The 21,397-nt window shown below is 44.3% G+C and overlaps 1 protein-coding gene across 4 annotated transcripts in view; it reads left to right on the plus strand.

Annotated features, from left to right (window-relative positions):
* Positions 1 to 21,397, plus strand: part of ZNF704 (zinc finger protein 704) — a 217,710-nt gene that overhangs the window by 170,986 nt on the left and 25,327 nt on the right. For all 4 annotated transcript variants that reach the window (XR_014291541.1, XM_082600715.1, XM_082600716.1 and 1 more), the window contains 3 exons: positions 616 to 719; positions 5,512 to 5,744; positions 19,503 to 19,603. Coding sequence is in view for 3 of the 4 variants with exons in the window: in XM_082600715.1 (XP_082456841.1) it covers positions 616 to 719; positions 5,512 to 5,744; positions 19,503 to 19,603 (438 nt within the window). In the remaining variant the exon portion in view is untranslated. The remainder of the gene's footprint in view (positions 1 to 615; positions 720 to 5,511; positions 5,745 to 19,502; positions 19,604 to 21,397) is intronic.

The raw sequence follows: 21,397 nt of genomic DNA on the forward strand, positions 1-21,397 counted from the left end.
TCACCTTCTCGGAGAACCTTTCCTGACCCCAATAAGTGCAGCTGCCCACAGCCATCGTCATGTCAAACTGCCTGTGCCCTACATAGCACTTGTCACTATCAGAAATTATTCTGTTCCTTTTTGGTTGTTTACTGATCCTTGTGTCTCTTCCCACCAGCCTTGTGTGTTGTTTACCATGCATCACCTATGCCTAGAAGCGCGTAGCCCAGTACTGTACTCTGAGTAAACACCTGTTAGATGAATGACCAGTGAATGAAACCATCACTTCCTAATACTGTAGGGTTTTCTTAATAAATCAGATTTTTAAAATTAAATTTAATTTTTTTGGCCACGCCACGCAGCATGTGGGAATCTTAGTTCCCTGACCAGGGATGGCACCTGCGCCCCTTGTGGTGGAAGCGCAGCGTCTTAACCATGGGACCGCCACAGAAGTCCCCTGATACTATATGATTTTGACTTCTGGACTTCGGCTTCCTTACCTGTACAATAAAACTAACAGAACACTGGGTTTTCATTGGGACAAGCTAAAGGAGTAAATGTGTATGGTAGCACGTGGTCCTTGGCATGGTAGGTGCTGAATGAGCACAGTTAACAATGCCCCTCCCTGTTTTCCAGGAAATCCTCAGAGGAACTGGACATGGACAAGGTGACAGCGGCGATGGTACTAACCAGCTTGTCCACCAGCCCTTTGGTTCGGAGCCCTCCTGTGCGGCAGAACGGTGAGGCTGGGGTACGGGGAGGACCCGCTGACACCGGGAGCAGAGCTGCTCTTTGAGGGGTCTCATTCCTGCCACACACAGTGAACAATTAACGCTCACCCGTCAGCAGGAAGTGAGGAGAAATGCGGGAGAAGTGGACCCCAGAGCTATCAGCCTCCTCCCCATCATCCCGAAGACCCCACTGCATCTCATTCATGCATCCATCCTTTCACTACACATTTATGGATCCCCATCACCTTTCCAAAACACGTCTCTGAGAACTTGTGTTCCTTTTTCCCCCAGGGAAATGGAGACTGGTCTAATGAAGTTACTTCCCCAGCTTTTTTTTTTTCTGTTTGGTTGGAGAGGGAGTTGGATCAAAGAGCTCTGAAGATTCAATATTTTGAAAAAGCATTATCCTAGGCTTTTTACTCTGTTCTTTCTTTCAGTATATATTTACTAGGTACCATAATAGATGGTTTGAATACATCACTGAAACAGTGTCCATACTCCCAGGTAGTGTACAGTCTCTGTGGGTGGGGCGGGGGAAGACTATCACAGCTGTATTAATGGCTAGCATTTATTGAGCACTTACTATGTGCCAAGTGCTAAGTTTGCTTTATCTCATGTAATTTATCACAACAATTCTATGAGATGTTATCACTGTTTTACAGATGAGTGAACTGAGGCACTTGGGGATTAATTAACTTGTAAAGAGCAGAGCTGAAATTCTATTGTATCTTCCTGATTCCAGATCTTCTTAGTCGTGATATAATATTGACTTGCATAATTCAATATGATAAATCAGGAGGGCAGTAGGAGATGAAGTTGGAGAGCCTGGCAGGAAATCAGGGGGCCATGTATGCCTGGTTATGAGTTTGGACATTCATCTGAGGCTATAGGAGAGCTCTTAAATGATTTAGGCGCTAGAAAGTTATAATTGGATTTACTGGCCAAAACAAAAAATAAACAAAAAAAACACATGTGGGTGTCCTGAATCTTGGTGGTCACAGTGTGGATACATATAGGGCATAACTGAGAAATGTAAAAAAGGCAGAACCAACAGGAGTTGGTGATGGACAGAGAGGATGAAGGAGGAGGAGTGATAAGGGTGACTTCTATGAAGTTGCTGTGCCTCAGCAAGGAAGCCCATTCCCTGAGATGGGGAACAAAGGCAGAGGAAGACATCTATTAGTGAATGTTTGGAGCGAGAAGTGGGGTTGCTGAAGAAGATGGTAGGTCCAGCTTGAAACACGTTTAGTGGGGAGTACCTGAGGATCATCCAAGAGGCAGCATCTGATGGGGATCTGGGTGCAGCCTGAGAGAGAGGTCTGGGCTGCTGTGGAATTGGAAGGCAACATTTTGAAGCCATGAGCATAGATGAAATGACCCTGAGAGAGTTGTAGAGAAGTGGAGGGCGAAGAGAAGGTGGCTAAGAGGGAAGTGGTGACCCTTCTCATCACGGAAGACAAAGAACCCAGGAAGAGGCGGAGGGAGGGGTAACTGGAGAAGCAGAGATTAGGAGAGTGTGACTTCATGAAAGCCAAGGAAAAAGCTTGTTTCAGGGAGTGACATCTGATGCTTCAGAAGGTCAAGCATGAGAAGGACTCAATTCTGCCTCACGAAGAATTTGGTGGCTTTGGCAAGAGCATTCACAGTGGATAGCCCATGGCAGAAGCCATATTGCACTTCAGTGAATGTAATGCACTGGGACCGCTGGATGGAACTTAACAGCCAGGGAAGACCTTCTCGCAAAAGCCAGCCTAGTCAATGATGAGCTAGAGCTAGGGTTCACCCGTAATCTGGTTGTAAGCAGGAGGTGTTAAAATAAATTTGTGGAGCATCCACTGAATCCTCACCAAAACTTACTCCAATCCATTTGTAAGTGGGAAGAATGGTCAAGATACTGGGAATTCAGATCAATACCAGAAATCAGGAGTGCCCACCGTCATGATTCACCTCAAGCTGGGGTGATGTCACCTCCTCACACAGAGTAGACACCATGCTCTTGAGATGAGCATGATTTCTCCTGATGTCCCTCTCAGCTTGGCAAAGCTGCTAAAGAAAGATGATAGGAAAAGCAAAAGTGAAGTCATCCCCAAAACCTATTCTAGGAAAAAGGAATTACAGAATTTCACGGAATCCTCAGGGGAAAACAGTAATTTTGATATAATCGTTCTTTTTACCATTGAATATTTTTAATTTGAGAACATTTTTAATATTCCTTTGTATTAAAATGTTAGAATCAAAATAAACATTTTGCTTCTTCAGTACAAACTTTTCTTAGCATAGTTATAAAGAAAGTGTTCATTATGACTTAAAAAATAACTATCCAAATAGTAATCCCAAATTTCTGATATCTCTCATTTATTCTGCAAAGGGGAGGAAATTCTTAAAAAGGGGAAGCAATTTATGATAATGAAGGCTTTTTTTACTTTAGAAATAAAAATTATCTCCAGAATGATTGTATATCAGTGAATTTTGGGAAACTGTTGTGATCCTTTACTGTGCTGGAAAAGGATCATTTTGTTAGGATGTGGGTCAGCGAAGAGGGTGAGATTCAGCAAAATGCCTGTCTGCATTTTTAGCAAACACATGTTTAAGATAAGGAGACGCTGCTCTCTAAAAAATATTATGAATTGGTTCTGACTTTTTTCTGAAAAATTTTCTGAAAAATATATTTCTAGATTCCATGGTCCTTCTGATTAAATAGTGTTTGTTTTTTAAATATTTATTTGGCTGCGTCGGGTCTTAGTTGTGGCACTTGGGATCTTCAGTTCGGCACGCGGGATATTTCGTTGCAGCGCATGGGTGCAGTAGTTGTGGCACGTGGGCTCTCTAGTTGTGGTGCGTGGGCTCCAGAGCGCGTGGGCTCAGTAGTTGCAGCACATGGGCTAGTTGCCCCACGGCATGTGGGATCTTAGTTCCCCAACCAGGGATCGACCCCCAGTCCCTTGCATTGGAAGGCAGATTCTTAAACACTGGACCACCAGGGAGGTCCCTAAATAGTGTTTCTAAAGGAAATGTCATTCACAGGTAAACAAACAAATTAACTTTTGGCATTAGCATGAAGCAGTGTAACCACACTATAACAATTGTTTGTTCTCAAAATAATTTCAGTTCCTCATACTTCACATGATTACAGATCTTGCACTATGAACTTGTTTTATTTACAAGTTTATGCTGTGATATATTTATAAGCCTCCTGGGCCTGCCACGTGAGTTTGTCACACCAGGTAGTATTACCTAAGGCCTTACACTGGGCTCCTCTTGAATTCATATTGTAGTGAATGGAGCTTTCTTATTTATTAGAGGCAACTCGGGTCCAGGGAGTATATCAGTCTCTGTGTAGACTACAGGGACTGAGATGCTGATTTGGTTTTTGGTTTTGTTGCTGCTGTCAAGGTGTGAGCCTGCATAAATGACCATGTAATTCTGTTAGAGCCTGGCTTTAAGGAGATGGTCAACTTACTTCTGCTATTCAACTTAAAACTTCATTCATCTAACTGAACTTTTTGCTTGACATAAGTTGTGGAATATTCTGGAAGCCTGTAATTAGGTGAAGGTAGTTGAGAAACTTTTCCATGAATGCTAGTCTGCTATTTGTCTTCACTTCATTACTAATTACACAGTTGTTAACAGCATTTTTTAATGAGTCATTTTGGGATTTTTTTCCTCCTTGGAGTTAAAATATAGTTTTAATATATTCAAAATGTGCATTAATATGGAGAAGAAATTATCCAAAAAGAAAGTCGAATTTATACAAATGCTAATTAAGATTGGGCATTTTGAAAAGTAAAGCAAATCTTCTGTGATTAAAAGAGCCCCCTGAAGACATTCAAACTGGGCAAAGATCTCTCTATATTAGCAAGCATTTCATCATGTTTTCCCCCACAAGTGGAAAGGTAAAATTCAACACCAATCTTGTCAGTAATTATTACCAATAACTTCTTTTACGATCTCAGCTTTGCCAGAGAGAAGGGAGGATGCTCACAACACAGGGCCTGCAGCCCTGAAGGAGAAAGAAGGCCAACTGGTATACCAGGGTTTGGGGCCCTGGCCCGTCCAAGTTATGTACTAATCATGGTGAAATGGCAAACCACTTCAATTCCTGGTGACTCAGGGTCCTTGTCTGTAAAAGGGGCATGATAATCCTTACCCTGAAAGATAGTGTGAGAATGCATGAGATTGTGTGAATAAGCTTTGTAAGATGTAAAACACACACCAAGTGTAAGGAATGATTATTTCTTATAAAAAGCAGGATGGTAAACGGCTTTAGGTAACTAATCAGAAATGCGTTCTCTTAGGTTCTTAAATCTTAGACTAACTCTTTCTATAAATGTATTCCAAGAATCACAGTCCTATAAGAAATTCCTTTTATAGTATTAAAATGCGGAGGTGTGGGGTGTGGGGAAATACCGCAAATGACTTCCCCCTTAGGGATACAGTCCATAAAGCCGGTCTTCCCAAACTTAGGGAACCAGAACATCTTTTTTTCCCTCGTTTTTATGTAATCTCCACTCTCATCCGAAAGAACTAGTGTTGCACAAAGCAACACCCATCAGAAAACTCTTAGAGAAACCTGCTATCGTGTGGCTAAAATAAATGTTTATAAACTATAATGAGGCTTTTTTTTTTTTTTTTGAAGTATAAGTAGAGTAAAACGTACATGCGCAGCTGTTGCCAACTGCCAAGTGGGCTGCAGGTGCCTTCACCGGCATGGAATCCGGGCCCCCGTTTCCCCTCTGACCCATGCCTGGGCTCCCCGGGGTCCGGGACTGGGTACTGACGCTGTGCTTGTGTGACGGGACAGAGGGCCTGAGCGGATCGTGGAAGGAGGGAGGCGGCGTGCCTTCCAGCACGAGCAGCAGCGGCTACTGGAGCTGGAGCGCCCCCAGCGACCAGTCCAACCCGTCCACGCCGTCGCCGCCGCTGTCCGCCGACAGCTTCAAGCCCTTCCGCAGCCCCGCGCCCCCGGACGATGGCATCGACGAGGCGGAGGCCAGCAACCTTCTCTTTGACGAGCCCATTCCCAGGAAACGAAAGGTTGGTTTCGGGTTTCAGTTGCGGGACGGCGCTTTCCCTCCGCCTTCTAAGGGCGGGTTTGATCCCGGGGTGGTGATTTCGATACTTCTCCAACCCACGCCCCTTTCAACAGGAACAGCCTCTGTTCCCCTCTAATGTTCCCTGAAGTTTCAAAATAAATTAAGGGTCGTGGCTAAAGACAAATAGAAACGACTAAAATATTAATATGTTTCCTCCAAGGACGCATTCCCCCCATCCCATCCCCATCCTCTCCCCTGGTTGTAAGTTGCTGCACTGGTTAAGAGTTAACATCAGATAACCTGAGACCTACCAGTATTTGGAAGTCAGAAAACTGGACTTCAGGCTTGGTTTGGTAATTAACTCACTCTCTTCCTGGCGCTTAACTTCTTCATCTGTAAAATAAAATTAATATGTTTTTCTCTTTTCTGCTTCACTGAGCCCTGAAGCGTTGTTGGAAAGAATATTTTGCATCTTATTTTTATAAAACCAGGTGTGAAATATACATGAAAGCTAACATATAAACGTATGTAGTATGTAAGTAATATACCCCAAATTATACATTTATTAAATTAGAAGTGAAAAAAGAGGTCTAATTAATTGATTTTAAAAATTAATTGATTACACTTTTATTTAATCCTCACAGCAGTCCTGTACGGTAAGTATTATTTTCCTGTCTTGATAGGAGGAGATTGAGGACCAGGGAGATTATACATTTAACTCTCTCCTGTCCTGCGGGTAAGGAAGGGCCTGAGCCGCCATTCAAACCAGGTCTGGCTGAAGCAAAAACTCATATTCTTTTCATTCTCTTCACGTACATTTAAATCATTATGTTCACTCACGATTTTAAAAAGCATTTCTGTTTCATTGAATAAAGAAATTCTACTGCTCTATCTAAGAAAACATTCTAACATTTTTTTAAACTCCATGTAAATATGAAACTGTTATTATATATTAGTCTTTTAATTTGCAATTGGCAGCTTCATTATTAATGACTATTCACAAACAAAAATCCAAAGAAAACCCTGAGGATTGCAGTGCAACGTTTTTTTCCCCCCAGTTCATTTCAAAGAGAAAAACAAAGAGATGGCACTGATCCAACACCGTCCCTCCCTGCGTCTCTCTTAGCATCACGTAGCATGTGTAGCAGGGGCGGTGGTGTACGCACTCTCTCTGCCCAGAGAACAGGGCATTAATGTAGTCTGCTATCCTTCCCGGAGGCAGTGGCATGAAGAGTTGCTGTTTTACACTCCAGTCCATTGGGCAGGGGGCCTGGAGTTGTTCCGGCATCCCGTGGGTCCCCGGAGACACTGCGTCTTCGCTTGACTAGACAGGGAGAGAGGCTGGCACTTTTATCAGTGGGAACCCGTAGGCAAGACGGCTGCGTGGACCCGGAGTCTTGTTCTGTTGCTTCAGGCTGCACAGACTTTCTCTCTGGGGCCTTCAGAGTGTGTGGCCTTGGCTCTCATCAAGCGTGGCCCAGCCTTGTGGCAAGGACTCACAACACAGGGAACCCCCGATGCTTGTAAGGTGCGCTGCTGAAGGCCCATCACAGCCTTTCCTTTCTACTCTAGCCACGAGCCAAAATTCATACTCTTGCATCGCAATTAGGTTGCATTAGTCAGACTCGTATTTAAGGTCTGTAGGCTTCAACTTGATTAGGGGATAGTCAAGTCACCAAGGGAAAAGAAAAAAAAATCATTACCTAGTGGCATTTATTTGAAGGGCACAGACCCACTCTGCAGGAGTCGGGGTAGTAGGGATGCATGAACGAGTGAAAACCAAGTTCCTCCTTCTTTCTTTATGACTTGTCCCTCTGGATTTCCCCCCCGTAATACCAACAGGATTAAGCTAATTTTTTTTTTTTTTTTTTTTTTTTTTGCGGTACGCGGGCCTCTCACTGTTGTGGCCTCTCCCGATGCGGAGCACAGGCTCCGGACGCACAGGCTCAGCGGCCATGGTTCACGGGCCCAGCCGCTCCGCAGCATGTGGGATCTTCCCGGACCGGGGCACAAACCCTTGTCCCCTGCATCGGCAGGCGGACTCTCAACCACTGTGCCACCAGGGAAGCCCTGGTAGTCCCTAATTTTTAACGAGAGGATTTTACATAGACCAAGTCGTTGCCTTTTTTCTTTTTTTTTATACAGTAGGTTCTTATTAGTCATCAGTTTTATACACAGCAGTGTATACATGTCAATCCCAGTCGCCCAATTCATCACACCCACCCCCCTGCCTCTTTAGTCGTTGCCTTTTGAACTTAATGGTACTTTGAATAGTGAGAGTAACAGGAAAGTAGGATGGTTGCAATTCATTTTTTTAATGTATTAAGTGAACCAATATTTATTGAGCACCCAGCAAGCACAGTGCTCAATGCCCTGAGATGAAGGCGTAGCCCCTTCCTTCAAGGTTGAAAGTTGGGTGGGTGGACACTGATGTGTAAAGAGGCAATAATAATTATGAGTGATAAATGCTGTGCTCACGATGTGGTAGAAACACAGTAACTGTAATGCAGCTATTTTAGAGTTTTAAAAATCATATTTCAAAAGATTTCTGAGAGTGAATTGTCTAATCCATTAGGCAATAAGTTCTAGTTGGTGAAACCTTCTGAATTCATTTTATTTTCCTCTTCATTCCCTCAGATTCATAATATCCATTTGAGACCAGGGGCAGTTGTGATGGTCACGTATCCTGTGGGGATTGTTTGAGAACCTTCTAGATCAGTATTTTCCAAACTGCAGGTCTCAATCCACAAGTGGGTTGTGAATCGGTTTAATGAGCTGTGAACAGCACATCTTTAATGAATAGGACAGAATAGGGTGCAATGTACATAATCAGGATAAGTACTGTTTCTTGATGCTTTGGTTCAGTTGTACACTTACATGTCTACTGTACAAAATGTATCTCTTACTGTGGCTCCTGGCCAAAAAAGTTTGGAAGCCCCTGTTCCTTATTATAAAGAGGGAACATATAAGTGGTAAATGAAGGAGCCCTGATCGGAAATCAAAAGATCCACATTCTCAACTCAACTTTGCTACCCTGAGAACTTAAGGAAAACACTTCATCCCTCTCATCATTAGCTTCTTAATCTGTCAAACAGGCAGACAGGCATTATCAAACCTCTCTCAAGACAATCATGAAGATTAAGTGTGACCAGCCATAAGTAGAAAGGGCTTACAAGCCCTAAAACCCCATGTACTGGAATGTAACAACTTTGTAATGGACATTTTAGGACCCTGAAACAAAGGGGGAGGAGGCATATCCTATACTGATTATGAAGCAATGACCCTGATCTTCCTCCTCATTATAGAAACTCCTTATCGCTTTTCCTCACTGTCACCTCTTCCGTGATCCCTGTTCCACTTGTGTAAAGAGGAAGAGAGATTCATTGCCTAGACAAGGCGTTATCGCGTACTCTCAGTAGTAAGCAAGAAACAATTGCCGACAATAACTACATTTGCATATTTTGTTACAGTTTACAAAATGCTTTTAAACGCAGCATGTCATTTAATCATCACAAAAATCCTTGGCCGAGCAGAAGAGTCTCACTGAGGTTATGTGAATTGCCCAAAATCCTGTAGCTTATAATGTGTTAGAAATAAGATCAGTTTCGCTGAAAGAGCAAAGATGAAACTCTTGAGGCAAATGAATTGAAGGAATCCACATTTCCCTCTGCCGCCCAGAAGAAAACAACATGGAGAGAAAACAGACCCAGCTACAGCCAACATTACATGGCAAGGCGGGAGCGGTGTGCAAAGGGTTCGCAAAGAACTTGAAGACAGAGAGCGGAACTCCAGGCTGTCTGATGGGGGCGCGACTTCCCGCAGGAAGCGCCCATCGCTCTTAACAGGCCCTTCAGCCAAGGTACGTGGGGTGCGAGGGGGGGAAATGAAAGGCTTCTTTCTCCCGGCTCTGGAGATCAGCCAGTCAACTGCGTCAAGCCCCGTTCTAGAAGAATTTTTCCTCTGGAATTTCAGACGGACAGTACTTCGCAGCTGCTCGGAGAAAAGCCTGGTCGTATGAGCCAGGATTCTGGGGCTACGGGGAAGGTGCAGTTCCCATCATGACCACAAGGTGGTGGAATGGCCCTAAATACAGCCGCTCCGGGCGTCTGGGAGAAAACAATTCTCTGGAAGGCCAAGAGTTAACCATCAATTCCTGACGACCTGTAGAAAATCAAGAGGGGCTGATAGCTAATTACTAACGTGCTTCTTTCCATGTCAGATTCCTGGTTCAGTCAGATTCTGGATTTGTCCATTGCTAAACAGGATAAAACAGTTCGGGCTCTGGAATTAGCACCCCAGCTGCCGTACTCGCGTGACCTTAGCAAATCACTTGACCTCTCTAAGCCTCAGTTTCCTCATCTGTACAATATGGAGAATGATAGCACCATATTGATCAAGTTGTTGTGAGGATGTGTGAGCAGTAAATGCTGGCTGCTAATATTTCGCTTTCCTTTTTACCCATTTGACAACAGACCAAATGGAGTTTGAGAACCGTGGGTGTGGAGAGAGAAGGCTGCCTGCCTCCATCCTCCAACCTGACCCATCCTGACCAGGTCAGGGCCGCTGCAGCCCCTCGGCCATCTCAGCCGCCTTGGGCTTATTTAGGGTTAATGGAAGAGACCAGACTATGTCAGGTGAGGGGTGAAGGAAGCAATGACAGTGGCAGAAATCAGGGCCCTGTGAGGAAATCTGACTCAGGACTCCGCATTTCAGAACATCAGCACAAATCAAAGGCAATCACGAAATTCCAGCCTTCATCATTTTCATTTATTTCACAGGTGTCTTGACCATGAACCACTTTACCTGTGGACTAGAGAGAATCTCAAGTCAGAGAAAAAACAGCTCAGTTCACCTAAGCTGCTTCGGTCATAGTTGTACAGTAGTAAACAGTAAACAGTAGAATTAATCATTTGCTCCATTCTACGTGTTCAGTCTTTCAGAATCAGAAAGCAGTGAATCACTTTACATTGTGAATGACTGCTCCGGAAAGGAAACAGACCCCCAAGGCCCTCACGAATACGCCTGTTGCCAGTCTCTGCTCGGACTTAATTCCTAACCCACTAATTTTGAGCAGAGAAGTGCCTTCTGTAAGAAGAACTGCTGCTCCAGAAATAGACCCATCTGTTAGAACTGCTGGGGAGGGCGGTGCTAAGAAAAGCAGCTCAGGTCACACACACCCGTGAACGGGTTTCACGGTGATGACACAGCATTGCCAGCCAGAGCCGGGGAGCTGATTGACCTCAGGGAGGATCAGGGTAAAGAAGAGAGATCTAGGCAATTCAATGACAGCATCTTAGAATAGTCTGCCAGGCAGTGTGTGGTCCAGGAGCTCGAAAGACTTCACAATCACCGAGCCCAGGCTCAACCTTTCCAAGTTATAGGACCGCTTGATCATGTCTGGAAATGTACAGATGTCCCCAAAGGTGAGATGCACTTTTAGAAATCACTGATCGAGAAAATATATAATGACTAGGGATTTCTATTAATTCAGGAATACTTTTGTTGTGGTTTTAGAAATCATTTTAAATCTACTCTATATTTAGGTATCATTTCCACATGGTAAAATGAACTCGCTTTAAATGTATAGTTCAGTGAGTTTTGACTAATGTCTCCACCTGAGTAACCACCACTGTGATCCAGGCCAGCGATCCTTGTGTCCTCTGCACTCAGATGCCACCCCCCACCCCGGACAGGCAGCTGCTGCCCTGACTTCTGTCACTAGAGATTAATTTTGCCTGTTGAAAATGGAATCATACAGTGTGCACTTTTTGGTGTACAAAATACCAAATGTTGGCAACAGGAACTCTCATTCATTGCTCTTGAGAATGTAAAATGGTACAACCACTTTGTAAAGCAGTTTGGCACTTTCTTATAAAGGTAAATATATATTCACCATATGGGCCAGTAATTCCACTCTTAGATATTTACCTAAGAGATAAGAAAGCATGTCCACAAAAACACTTGGAGACAAATTTCATAGCAGTTTTATTCATTGCCGCCCCAAACTGGAAACCTGTGGTACATTATAAAACGGAATACTACACCACAATAAAAGGCAACTAATGGCTGAAATAAGGAACAGTGGGTGAATCTCAAAAAAAAATTATGCTAAAGTATAGAAGCCAGATCCAAGGGGATACATTCTGTATTATTCCATTTACAAAAATCTTTTTGTTATTTTTAAATTTTATTACCACAGAATCTATAAATGGCACGTACAGGTGAGAGATGTTTAACCCCTGCTTGGTATACATTGGAATTTACCTACACACCTCACAGATCCAAAATCACTAATCTTGTTTAGTCCTCTAGTTTTACGAATAAAGAAAGAAAGTCCCGGGCTTCCCTGGTGGCGCAGTGGTTGAGAGTCCGCCTGCCGATGCAGGGGACACGGGTTCGTGCCCCAGTCTGGGAAGATCCCACATGCCGCGGAGCGGCTGGGCCCGTGAGCCGTGGCCGCTGAGCCTGCGCGTCTGGAGCCTGTGCTCCGCAATGGGAGAGGCCAGTGAGAGGCCCGCGTACCGCAAAAAAAAAAAAGAAAGAAAGAAAGTCCCAAGGTGGTGAGGTGACAGGTGTAAGGCTGCTCTCCCAGTAGAGAAAAGAATTGGAATCCCTACAACTTCTAACGGTTACTGATTTTTTTAGGACAGCATTTATCAGCCTTTGGAACCTGCTGAAGGTCTGAGTAGACGTGTTGGTTCTGAAAGAGCTGTTGCAGCCTCTGCCAGGGGCGTGGCTTCCCATAAGGCAGGCTGAGGAAGCATGTGTGATGCAGCACACTCACCTGTGCAGAATAATTGGACCCTCTTCTCTCTGGGAAGCTTGGATGTATGAGTGTCCACCCCTCGCCCATCCCAACACACACACACACCAATCGCCAAATAAAACATACCTCAGGATCTTCTCAGTTGCCTTAGAAAAGGCAACTTGATGCTAACTCCAGGCAGCTGTCTGGTAAACTGGTCATGTGATGCTCAAAGTCATGCTTATGTACCTCCTGGAGTATAGCTGTAATTGAACTTATCCCTGGACGTGTCATATAACACTCCCAAAATCCAGCTGTGTTTGCACTCTTGGAACTGAAGGTGACCTTCAGCAGTCATCTTGTCAGTCCTGTGTACCAGTCTGGGTTCTATCAGGAAAATAGAAACTACTCCATGTACCCTGAGTATGAAATAATTCAAACCCAGCATGGATGTTTGCCATGGAAAGGGAAGCAGAGAGAAGATGAAGAAGGAAGCCTTGGTCAAAGATCTTTCTTGGCCAAAGAAGGAAACCTATAGCCCCAAAGCAGTCGGTATGAGAGACATTCTGGAAGCTGCTGCAAAAGTGATGAATCCCCAGGAAGTTCTTTCGAGCCATCGTACGTAGCCCACAAGGCCAAAGTTGGGTGGTTCTAAAGAGCTTTCCTGGATGCTGCTGTGAATGTCACATTGGGCATGTGTGAGATTCTGTGAGTCTGCTTGTAACTGCCAGGAACTTCAGCTTAATCAGGCAGTTGTGTGGAGGACCCTAGCACACTGTGCTTCCCAACCGACAGTGGCCTCTCTCTACCTCGGACATCCCAGCTTTCTGAACGTCTGTTCGAGCTGAGAGGAGAAGCCAGGACTGAAGCACAGATGGGCACGTTCAGACTTGGAGGCTGCAACTCCACCGGCGGCTTTGCTTGGTTTGGCCTCTTTGGACAAGCTTGGATCCATGTGGCAATCTGGGTGTTTATTTAGCTATTTTTTTCCCTGTTCTCCTCCTCCCATGGCTGGCTTTCCTTTAGCATAACAGTGAGTAGTCTGTAGACAAAGGATTTGTCTCCATTGGATGTAGTCAGGGGACTTTGAAAAGTACTTAAGCACCATTTAAGGGGCCTCCGGTTCGATGGAGAACATTCTTCACCTAGGTAGAGAGAAGTCACTTGATTTCATTAAAGTTGAGGTGCTCATGCTAGTATACTTTTATTCTCCAGAAATTAATCAAACAAGTGTTATAGGGTGACTTTCATTTTAAATTTAAAATAGTGTAATTTTTATGTTTGGAAATTAATGTAAAAATAAGATAAGCTTCCCCAGTATTTCTACCATGCAATTTCTACCATGTAATTATTTGTATTACATACCCTCCCAAATATATAATGTTGTTTATATTCTTTTATAACCTACTTTTTCCCCATTTCAATCAAGGTCCTGGGGGAAGCTGGTGGTGTTCTCAAGTGGGGTAATTGAGAAGAGTTTAATGAAGAGGCTCTTTATAAAGGTGTAGATAGGGCTAGAAGGAATCAGAAGGGGTGGTGTGGTACCCCACGGGCAAAAGAGAAAAGCAAGGAGGAAACAAAGTTGATCATTTTTCTTCATTTCCATTACCTAATTTTCTTTGGGCAACAGATTTCTTTGGAGCCCTTAGCAGGGGCCCAAAAAGGTATGGGCGTAATTGAGGAGATGACACACAAACACTTGCAATTGGTAGGGCTCCAAATTCCAAGGGATTTAGAGAGGATGTTGGTCAGCTTCATTGTATTTGGGGGATCCGATACCTCTATACCAGCTATTTCCTCCTAACTAAGGAAAGGAGTTATACCAATGACATTTATTTTTCTATAATCAGTACCAAGCTTTAGTAATCAATTCAAGAAGTAAATGCTTGACATATTATTCCAAGGACTAGGAACAGAATGTTATACATAATACTTGCTATGGCACAAAAATACCACTGTAGGGCTTCCCTGGTGGCGCAGTGGTTGAGAGTCCGCCTGCCGATGCAGGGGACACGGGTTCGTGCCCCAGTCCGGGAAGATCCCACATACCGTGGAGTGGCTGGGCCCGTGAGCCATGGCCACTGAGCCTGCGCGTCCGGAGCCTGTGCTCTGCAAATGGAGAGACCACAACAGTGAGAGGCCCGCGTACCGCAAAAAAACAAAAACAAAAACTGTGATTGTCATTTCCTAAAACAATCAGCAGTTTGACCCACAAAATTCCTAAGATGTAGAATGAATTTGGCTCTAAACGTTGTGTAGTACTATTATATTAATTTCAAAAGACTTGATCTAACTGACTAATTGGTAGGAATCATCAAGTGATACTGGATAAGTCACATATCCCTTCTTAAACCACTTTCTTCTATTTGTGCTGGTCATACCACACTGTCTGGATTACTATTACTTTCCCCACCCTCTCTCTCTCTGGCTGCTCTTTCTCAATCTCCTACATGAAATATTGGATGCTGCAGTATCCTGGGCCTTCTCATCATCTCTAGCTGCACTTTTTTCCCTAGATGATCTCATCCAGATCTGTTTTAAGAAATCCTTCAGCTCCTGACTCCAAATGTACGTCTCTAGTCCTGACTTCCCCTCAGTTCCAGGCTCACAGATCCATGGTGCTACTTGCCACCTCCTCTTGATCAATAACAGGGATCTCAACATTAGCATATCCCACACAGAACCACAACTCACAAAGCTATAGAAGCCATCTTTAACACCGCCCCTTTTAACATTCCTCATACTCAGCCCAACAGCAAGTACTGTTTGATCTGCCTCAAAAATTGATCTTTTTTTAAAAATTTTTATTAGAGTAGAGTTGATTTACAATGTTGTGTTAGTTTCAGGTGTACAGCAAGGTGAATCAGTTATACGTGTACATATATCCACTCTTTTTTAGATTCTTTTCCCATATAGGCCATTACAGAGTGCCAAAATAGATCTTGAATGTGTCTACTTTTCTCCATTCTCACTGCCCAAACCTTCTTCCAGCCGCCCTCTTCTCTGACCTGTGGGAGCATCACACTGGTGACCTTATTTTTCTCTCCCCAGAATAGAGTGATGTTTTCTTAAAGCCTAAATCATATAATGTCGTTCCCCTCCTTAAACCCCTTCAGTAGCTTCTTTATTTTAGAATAAAATCCAAATTCCTTACCTTCACCTACAAGACCCTGCATGATCTGTCCCTCCTTGTCTCTCCACATTATTTCAAACAGATCACAGCCTCTCTCCTTTCCCTCTAAATTCACTGTCCTTTCTGGCCCTACAATATGTCAAGCTCTTCCCCATCTTCACACCTTTGCATTAACTCTTCCCTCTGCCTGGAAAACTCTAGCTCATAGCATGACTGGCTTCTTCTCCAACCTTCAGGTCGCAGCTCAGAAGTCACTTTCTAGAGGCTTTGTCTGACCTAACGCAGCCCACCCCCATTTCCAGTGACCTTACCATACCTGAAACAATCATCATTTATTATCATTTCTCTCTCTCTCCCACTAGGATCTAAGTTCCTGGAGAACAGCTTCTTTTCTTTCTGGAAAGAAAAGAAGTCACTGGAATATTCCTTGCTAAATAGCTACCTGGTTTAACGAATAAAGGAACACCATCAGCAAAAAGGCTTGGAATGAATCAGAAAGTGTTTTCATCTATCATGACTTCATTTCCAGATGGATATTTGGACTCTCAGATACCTGTAATTTTGGTTTGAGTCATTAATTCCCTTAAGTGGAAGATAATTTTTAATAGTATAGCTTCATTGTTTGAAAAATGGGCAGAAAGCATTCCTAGGGGGAAGATTTGTTCATTAATACTGTTTAGTTGTTATATACTTTGAATAAAAAACAACAAGCAGAATTCTTTTTTGTGAACCTTGGGGTTGGAGTGGGGGGCAGGGCAAGATTTAAACTCTCCCCCTTTGGCCCATCTTACATCTCAGGCGTTTGGATCAGTGGCTCAAGGAGATCAGGCAGCCTGAAATTTGTGAACTGTCTCCTTAGAATAAACACCGACACATCAGGATCATGTCCTTTAAAGTCTCCTAATTCTGTCTCTGCTTCTCAGCTCCCCTCACATCCCTCTCTCACCTTCTGCTCCATCTCTTCGCTGCTGCAGCTCCTAGAGCTCAGTACTGCTCATTGCAGCGGGGAGCACAGGCGGGCTGTCTGAGATGCCCGGGAGCTACAGTGGGAATGGCTAAGTTGCTGTGTCAGGAATGCCAGCCACCTGGCCAGAGCCCCTGGGACCCCTAGGCCACTGGGCTTATGAAGCCCACAGGAGGCGTGAGCTCCTTCTGCTGTCACTAATCTTTCCCAGCAGACTGTGGCCATGTGCCACTTGCCACGCTGAAAGTGACCATTCCCAACACACAGGATACTCCCCACTCCAGGAAGTTGCCAGGTACCTTGTTTCAATTGAGAAACCTAGAGAAAGACTTGGGTGCCAGTGGGTGGCTGGCTGGCTGGATCAGGATATTAATCCCATCATAATAGCTGATGAATCATCCTCTAAATGTGTAAATGATTGCTTTCTAGAACAGGGCTTGAGGGCAGAAATCCTACTAGACTTGTAAACAAAGCTACATCAATTCCGTCAGTTCAAGGAAGGTGTCGTGACTGCTATGTTGATCGGTCAGGGTAGGCTTACAGTTGAAACAACCCATTCCCAAACGTCAGTGGCTTAACCCCATAAAGGACTTCTCATGTCACAATCCAATCAGGTCAGCGGGGGTGGTGAAGGGGTGTCTCTGCCCCACACAATCCTTCAGGGACCCAGGCCCCTTCCTCCTGGTACAGAGGTTCTTAACCTGGAGTCCACAGGTCCCAGAAAGGGGGTAGACAGAATTCAGGGAGTCTGTGAACTTGGGTGGGAGAAGAAGTATATCTTTATTGTCATGAATCTTTTAACTATAATTTAGCATTTCCTGCAATTATGATCGAAGACATCAAACCACAATAATGTTAATGCCACCTGTGACTTTAGTAACAATAGAAATCATGGATATTTTCATATCACCTTACAATTTTAGCAGATATCATGAAATATCATTTATGCTTAACACTACTTTGAGATTATGGTAGTTACTAGACTCACTTAAAAATCTTGTTATTTAATGGGTTAAAGAGTACATATATTACCATTTCACAAAATTTTTAAATATTTTGATAGCTATTTCAGTACTCTTGCAGTTTTTCGTAATCCTATGTATTTTATTTTAAACATTAAAAAACATTATTCAAGAAGGGGTCCATGGGGCTTCCCTGGTGGCACAGTGGTTGAGAGTCCGCCTGCCGATGCAGGGGACACGGGTTCGTGCCCCGGTCCGGGAAGATCCCACGTGCCACGGAGCGGCTGGGCCCGTGAGCCATGGCCGCTGAGCCTGTGTGTCTGGAGCGTGTGCTCCGCAACGGGAGAGGCCACAACAGTGAGAGGCCCGCGTACCGCAAAAAAAAAAAAAAAAAGAAGGGGTCCATGGAATTTAACAGACTGCCAGAAGAGTTCATGGCAAACAAAAGATTAAAAATCCCTGATCTAAACAACAAGGTCTGACTATATAGGACAGGGAACTATATTCAATATCCTGTGATAAACCATAATGGAAAAGAATATTTTAAAAAAAGAATGTGTGGGCTTCCCTGGTGGCACAGTGGTTGAGAGTCCACCTGTCGATGCAGGGGACACGGGTTCGTGCCCCAGTCCGGGAAGATCCCACATGCCACGGAGCGGCTGGGCCCGTGAGCCATGGCCACTGGGCATGCGCGTCCAGAGCCTGTGCTCTGCAACGGGAGAGGCCACAACAGTGAGAGGCCCGCGTACCGCAAAAAAAAAAAAAAAAAATGTGTGTGTATATATATATATATATATATGTATAACTGAATCACTTTGTTATACAGCAGAAATAAACACAACATTGTAAATCAACTATACTTCAATTTTGAAAAAATATTGAAAATTTAAAAATCTCTGATCTTGTGGTTCTACTGTCCCCTAAGTCCCTGGGTATCCCCTACCTCTAGTCAGCAGAGCGGACTTGGGTGACATTGAGAAGTAGTTTAGGGACGAGGCTTAGAAGGAATGTGCGTCACTTCTGCCCATGTTCCCCTGGCCCTGACCCCACCTAACTGCAAGGGAGGCTGGGAAGTGAAGTCTAGTCTGTTCCCAGGCGAAAACGAGATGGGGCTTGGTGAGTACATGGAAGTGATTGTCACCGTGCCCATGGAAACAATTAGCAAACAGACAGCAGTCCAACGACAAGCACCCTCCCTGGAGAGAACTCACTCCCTGTCAAAGTCACTCCGGGAAGTATAATCATAATAAGACCATAATAGCTGCCATTGGTTGAATAATTGCTCCCGTCAGTATTGCGCTAAATGATTCACTTTCATGACCGCATTTAATCCTCATAATAACCTTATGAGACAGGTGCTATTGTTCCTACTTGATAAATAAGGAAACCAGGACTTGAGAAAGGCAGTCCAGAATCGGTGCTCTCAATCACTGTGCTGGACTGTTTTGGAGAACTTCTGAGGTCCTTGTAAGAGAAGATGGAACTGTATCCTGGTGGAGAGAGTGGTTCCTGGAACCAGACTCCCAAACTTCACATCTCAGCTTTGCTGGAAGCTGGCTCATAGACAGGGCAAGTTTTCCTGAAGCTTTCCATGAATCTGTAAAATGGTGATAATAATAGCATCCATCTTTTAGGATTAAGTGAGATAAATTCTTAGACTAGCACCTGGCACATGGTAAGTGCTCAGTGAATGTTAGACACTGTCATTAATGCCTAAATGGCACTGTGACCACCTTAATGAAAGTGAACTAAATGTTCCAGCAGGGCTCAGTATTCATGAAGGATGCAAGTAAATCTCTGAGGTCACCGAGATCCTCACCAGCCAGGGCGTTTCCTAGAATGGTGTGCTGAGTTACAGTCAAGAGAATGGGATGCCGCTACTTTTCTAATGAAGGAAAAAATTAAAATTGTTGGGTTAGTTTTCGTTTTAATGTAACTTTCTCTCCCATTTATAGAACTCCATGAAGGTGATGTTCAAATGCCTCTGGAAAAACTGTGGGAAAGTTCTGAGCACTGCAGTGGGTATCCAGAAGCACATCCGGACCATTCATCTTGGGTAAGGCAGCCCTCCCTTCAGAGCTTGGCATATCTCCATCAGTTTGATCCAGGGTCACTTGCACTCAGAATTACACACCACACTGTGCCTTAAAAATTCTGAACACAGGACTAGGGACTAAGCCAGCTTGATCTTCCTAATCACCATGGAGATGCCCACTGCAGATCATATAGGCCAGTATGCCAAGTGGAAAGAAAGTGGACTTAAATTTGTAAAGCCTCCCTGATATACTCACTAAGTCAGGGGTCCCCAATCCCAGGACCGAGGATTGGTACCGGTCCGTGGCCTGTTAGGAACCAGGCCGCACAGCAGGAGGTGAGCGGCGGGCAAGTGAACGAAGCTTCACCTGCATTTACAGCCGCTCCCCATCGCTCGCATTACCGCCTGGACCATCCTCCTCCACCTGCTCTGTGGAAAAACTGTCTTCCAGAAACTTTGGTCCCTGGTGCCAAAAAAGTTGGGGACCACTGCACTAAGTGATATTAAACAAGTCACTGCTTGGAGCCTCAGGTCCTTCTGAAAATGAGGCTAATAATATCAGCCCTGCAGGGGCATGTGTGAGGGTCAAAACTAAAATGTATGTTAGAATAATTTGTAAAAGATGGACCACTAGGGTAGGGTAGGGTAGGGTAAGGTAGGGTAAGGGGTCCTTGAACCCCCTGAAATTGTCTGTAAAATTAGATGTGCACTTTTTTCCCAATGGACTTTGAGCCTCAAAGGCAGATATAACCTGAAAAGCGTTTAAGAACCAAAGTGACAATCACTGCTGCTGCTGCCGTTCTTATGATGCCTGATGACCTGCTCTATCATTTTCTGTTGCCGAAATAAGTCCTTCATTTGTACAACTGACACTTCCTTGTGTTATATAAAAACCATTCTAAGGAAAGATGAAACTAAGTTTCTAGCAACAGGGATTAGGGGGCCACTCCAGAGGGGCAATGGTAGTTCAGTTGCCTTGTGCTTTAGTCTCTGGGTTTTTCTTGTCCAGGGACCTGGGACTGAGAAGAGACCTTGAGAAGCTGTAAGTCATAACCAGTGTGCAAAAGGCAAATCCAAATACATGACCAGCTCCCAAAATGCTTGGACACAGAGGAGCCCTTTCAAAAAGACGAGTGTTGAGAAATAAACACTACAGTCACTTTGCCCAGCAAGGGATAAATTTAGGGAATGCATCATCCATAGAAAAAAAAAAAAAGTGGTAGAAAAAGAAAACAAGAACTGGTTCTAAGGTGATTTTGCTGATTGGTGTGGATTGGCCTCTTCAGTGACTGGAGAGAAGCAGAGATCTATCTCCCTAACCTGTAGTCTTGGGATGCTGGAGACACAGCCAGACCCTTCCAGGGCTCAGCACGTGGCAAGTCACCAAGCGCCGTGGGTGTGGCCCAGCAAAGCAGGGCGTCTGCTCCGCTAGCCTGAGGGTCCACCTCATCCTCCAGGAAACACCACACTGAACCACTGCGGGGCAGAATGCGCTCCTGTTCCTAAAGGCTTCGAGAAGGAGATCCTGCGGCTTCTCCCCTCAAACCTCACTGTCAGCACAGCTCACAGAGTTACTAGCTCAGAGTTCTTTAAAGGTTTAGGCAGGGCTTCTGGAAGCTATAATCAGGACCTGGGGTATTTGTTTTAAAGTCCCTCTGCCCAACGATTCGAATCCTAGTCAGCACTACACAGAAACACATGCCACATATATGTATTTATAGACTATAAATGGCATCACAGGATTTTCCTTTGAGCTTCCGGGGTGCTCTCATGGTGGGTGAAATTCAACGTGCAGCTGCTGTATTCACTTCCCTG

Source organism: Mesoplodon mirus (genome assembly GCF_964341445.2).
Source record: "Mesoplodon mirus genome assembly, chromosome: 16".
Lineage (NCBI taxonomy): Eukaryota > Metazoa > Chordata > Mammalia > Artiodactyla > Ziphiidae > Mesoplodon > Mesoplodon mirus.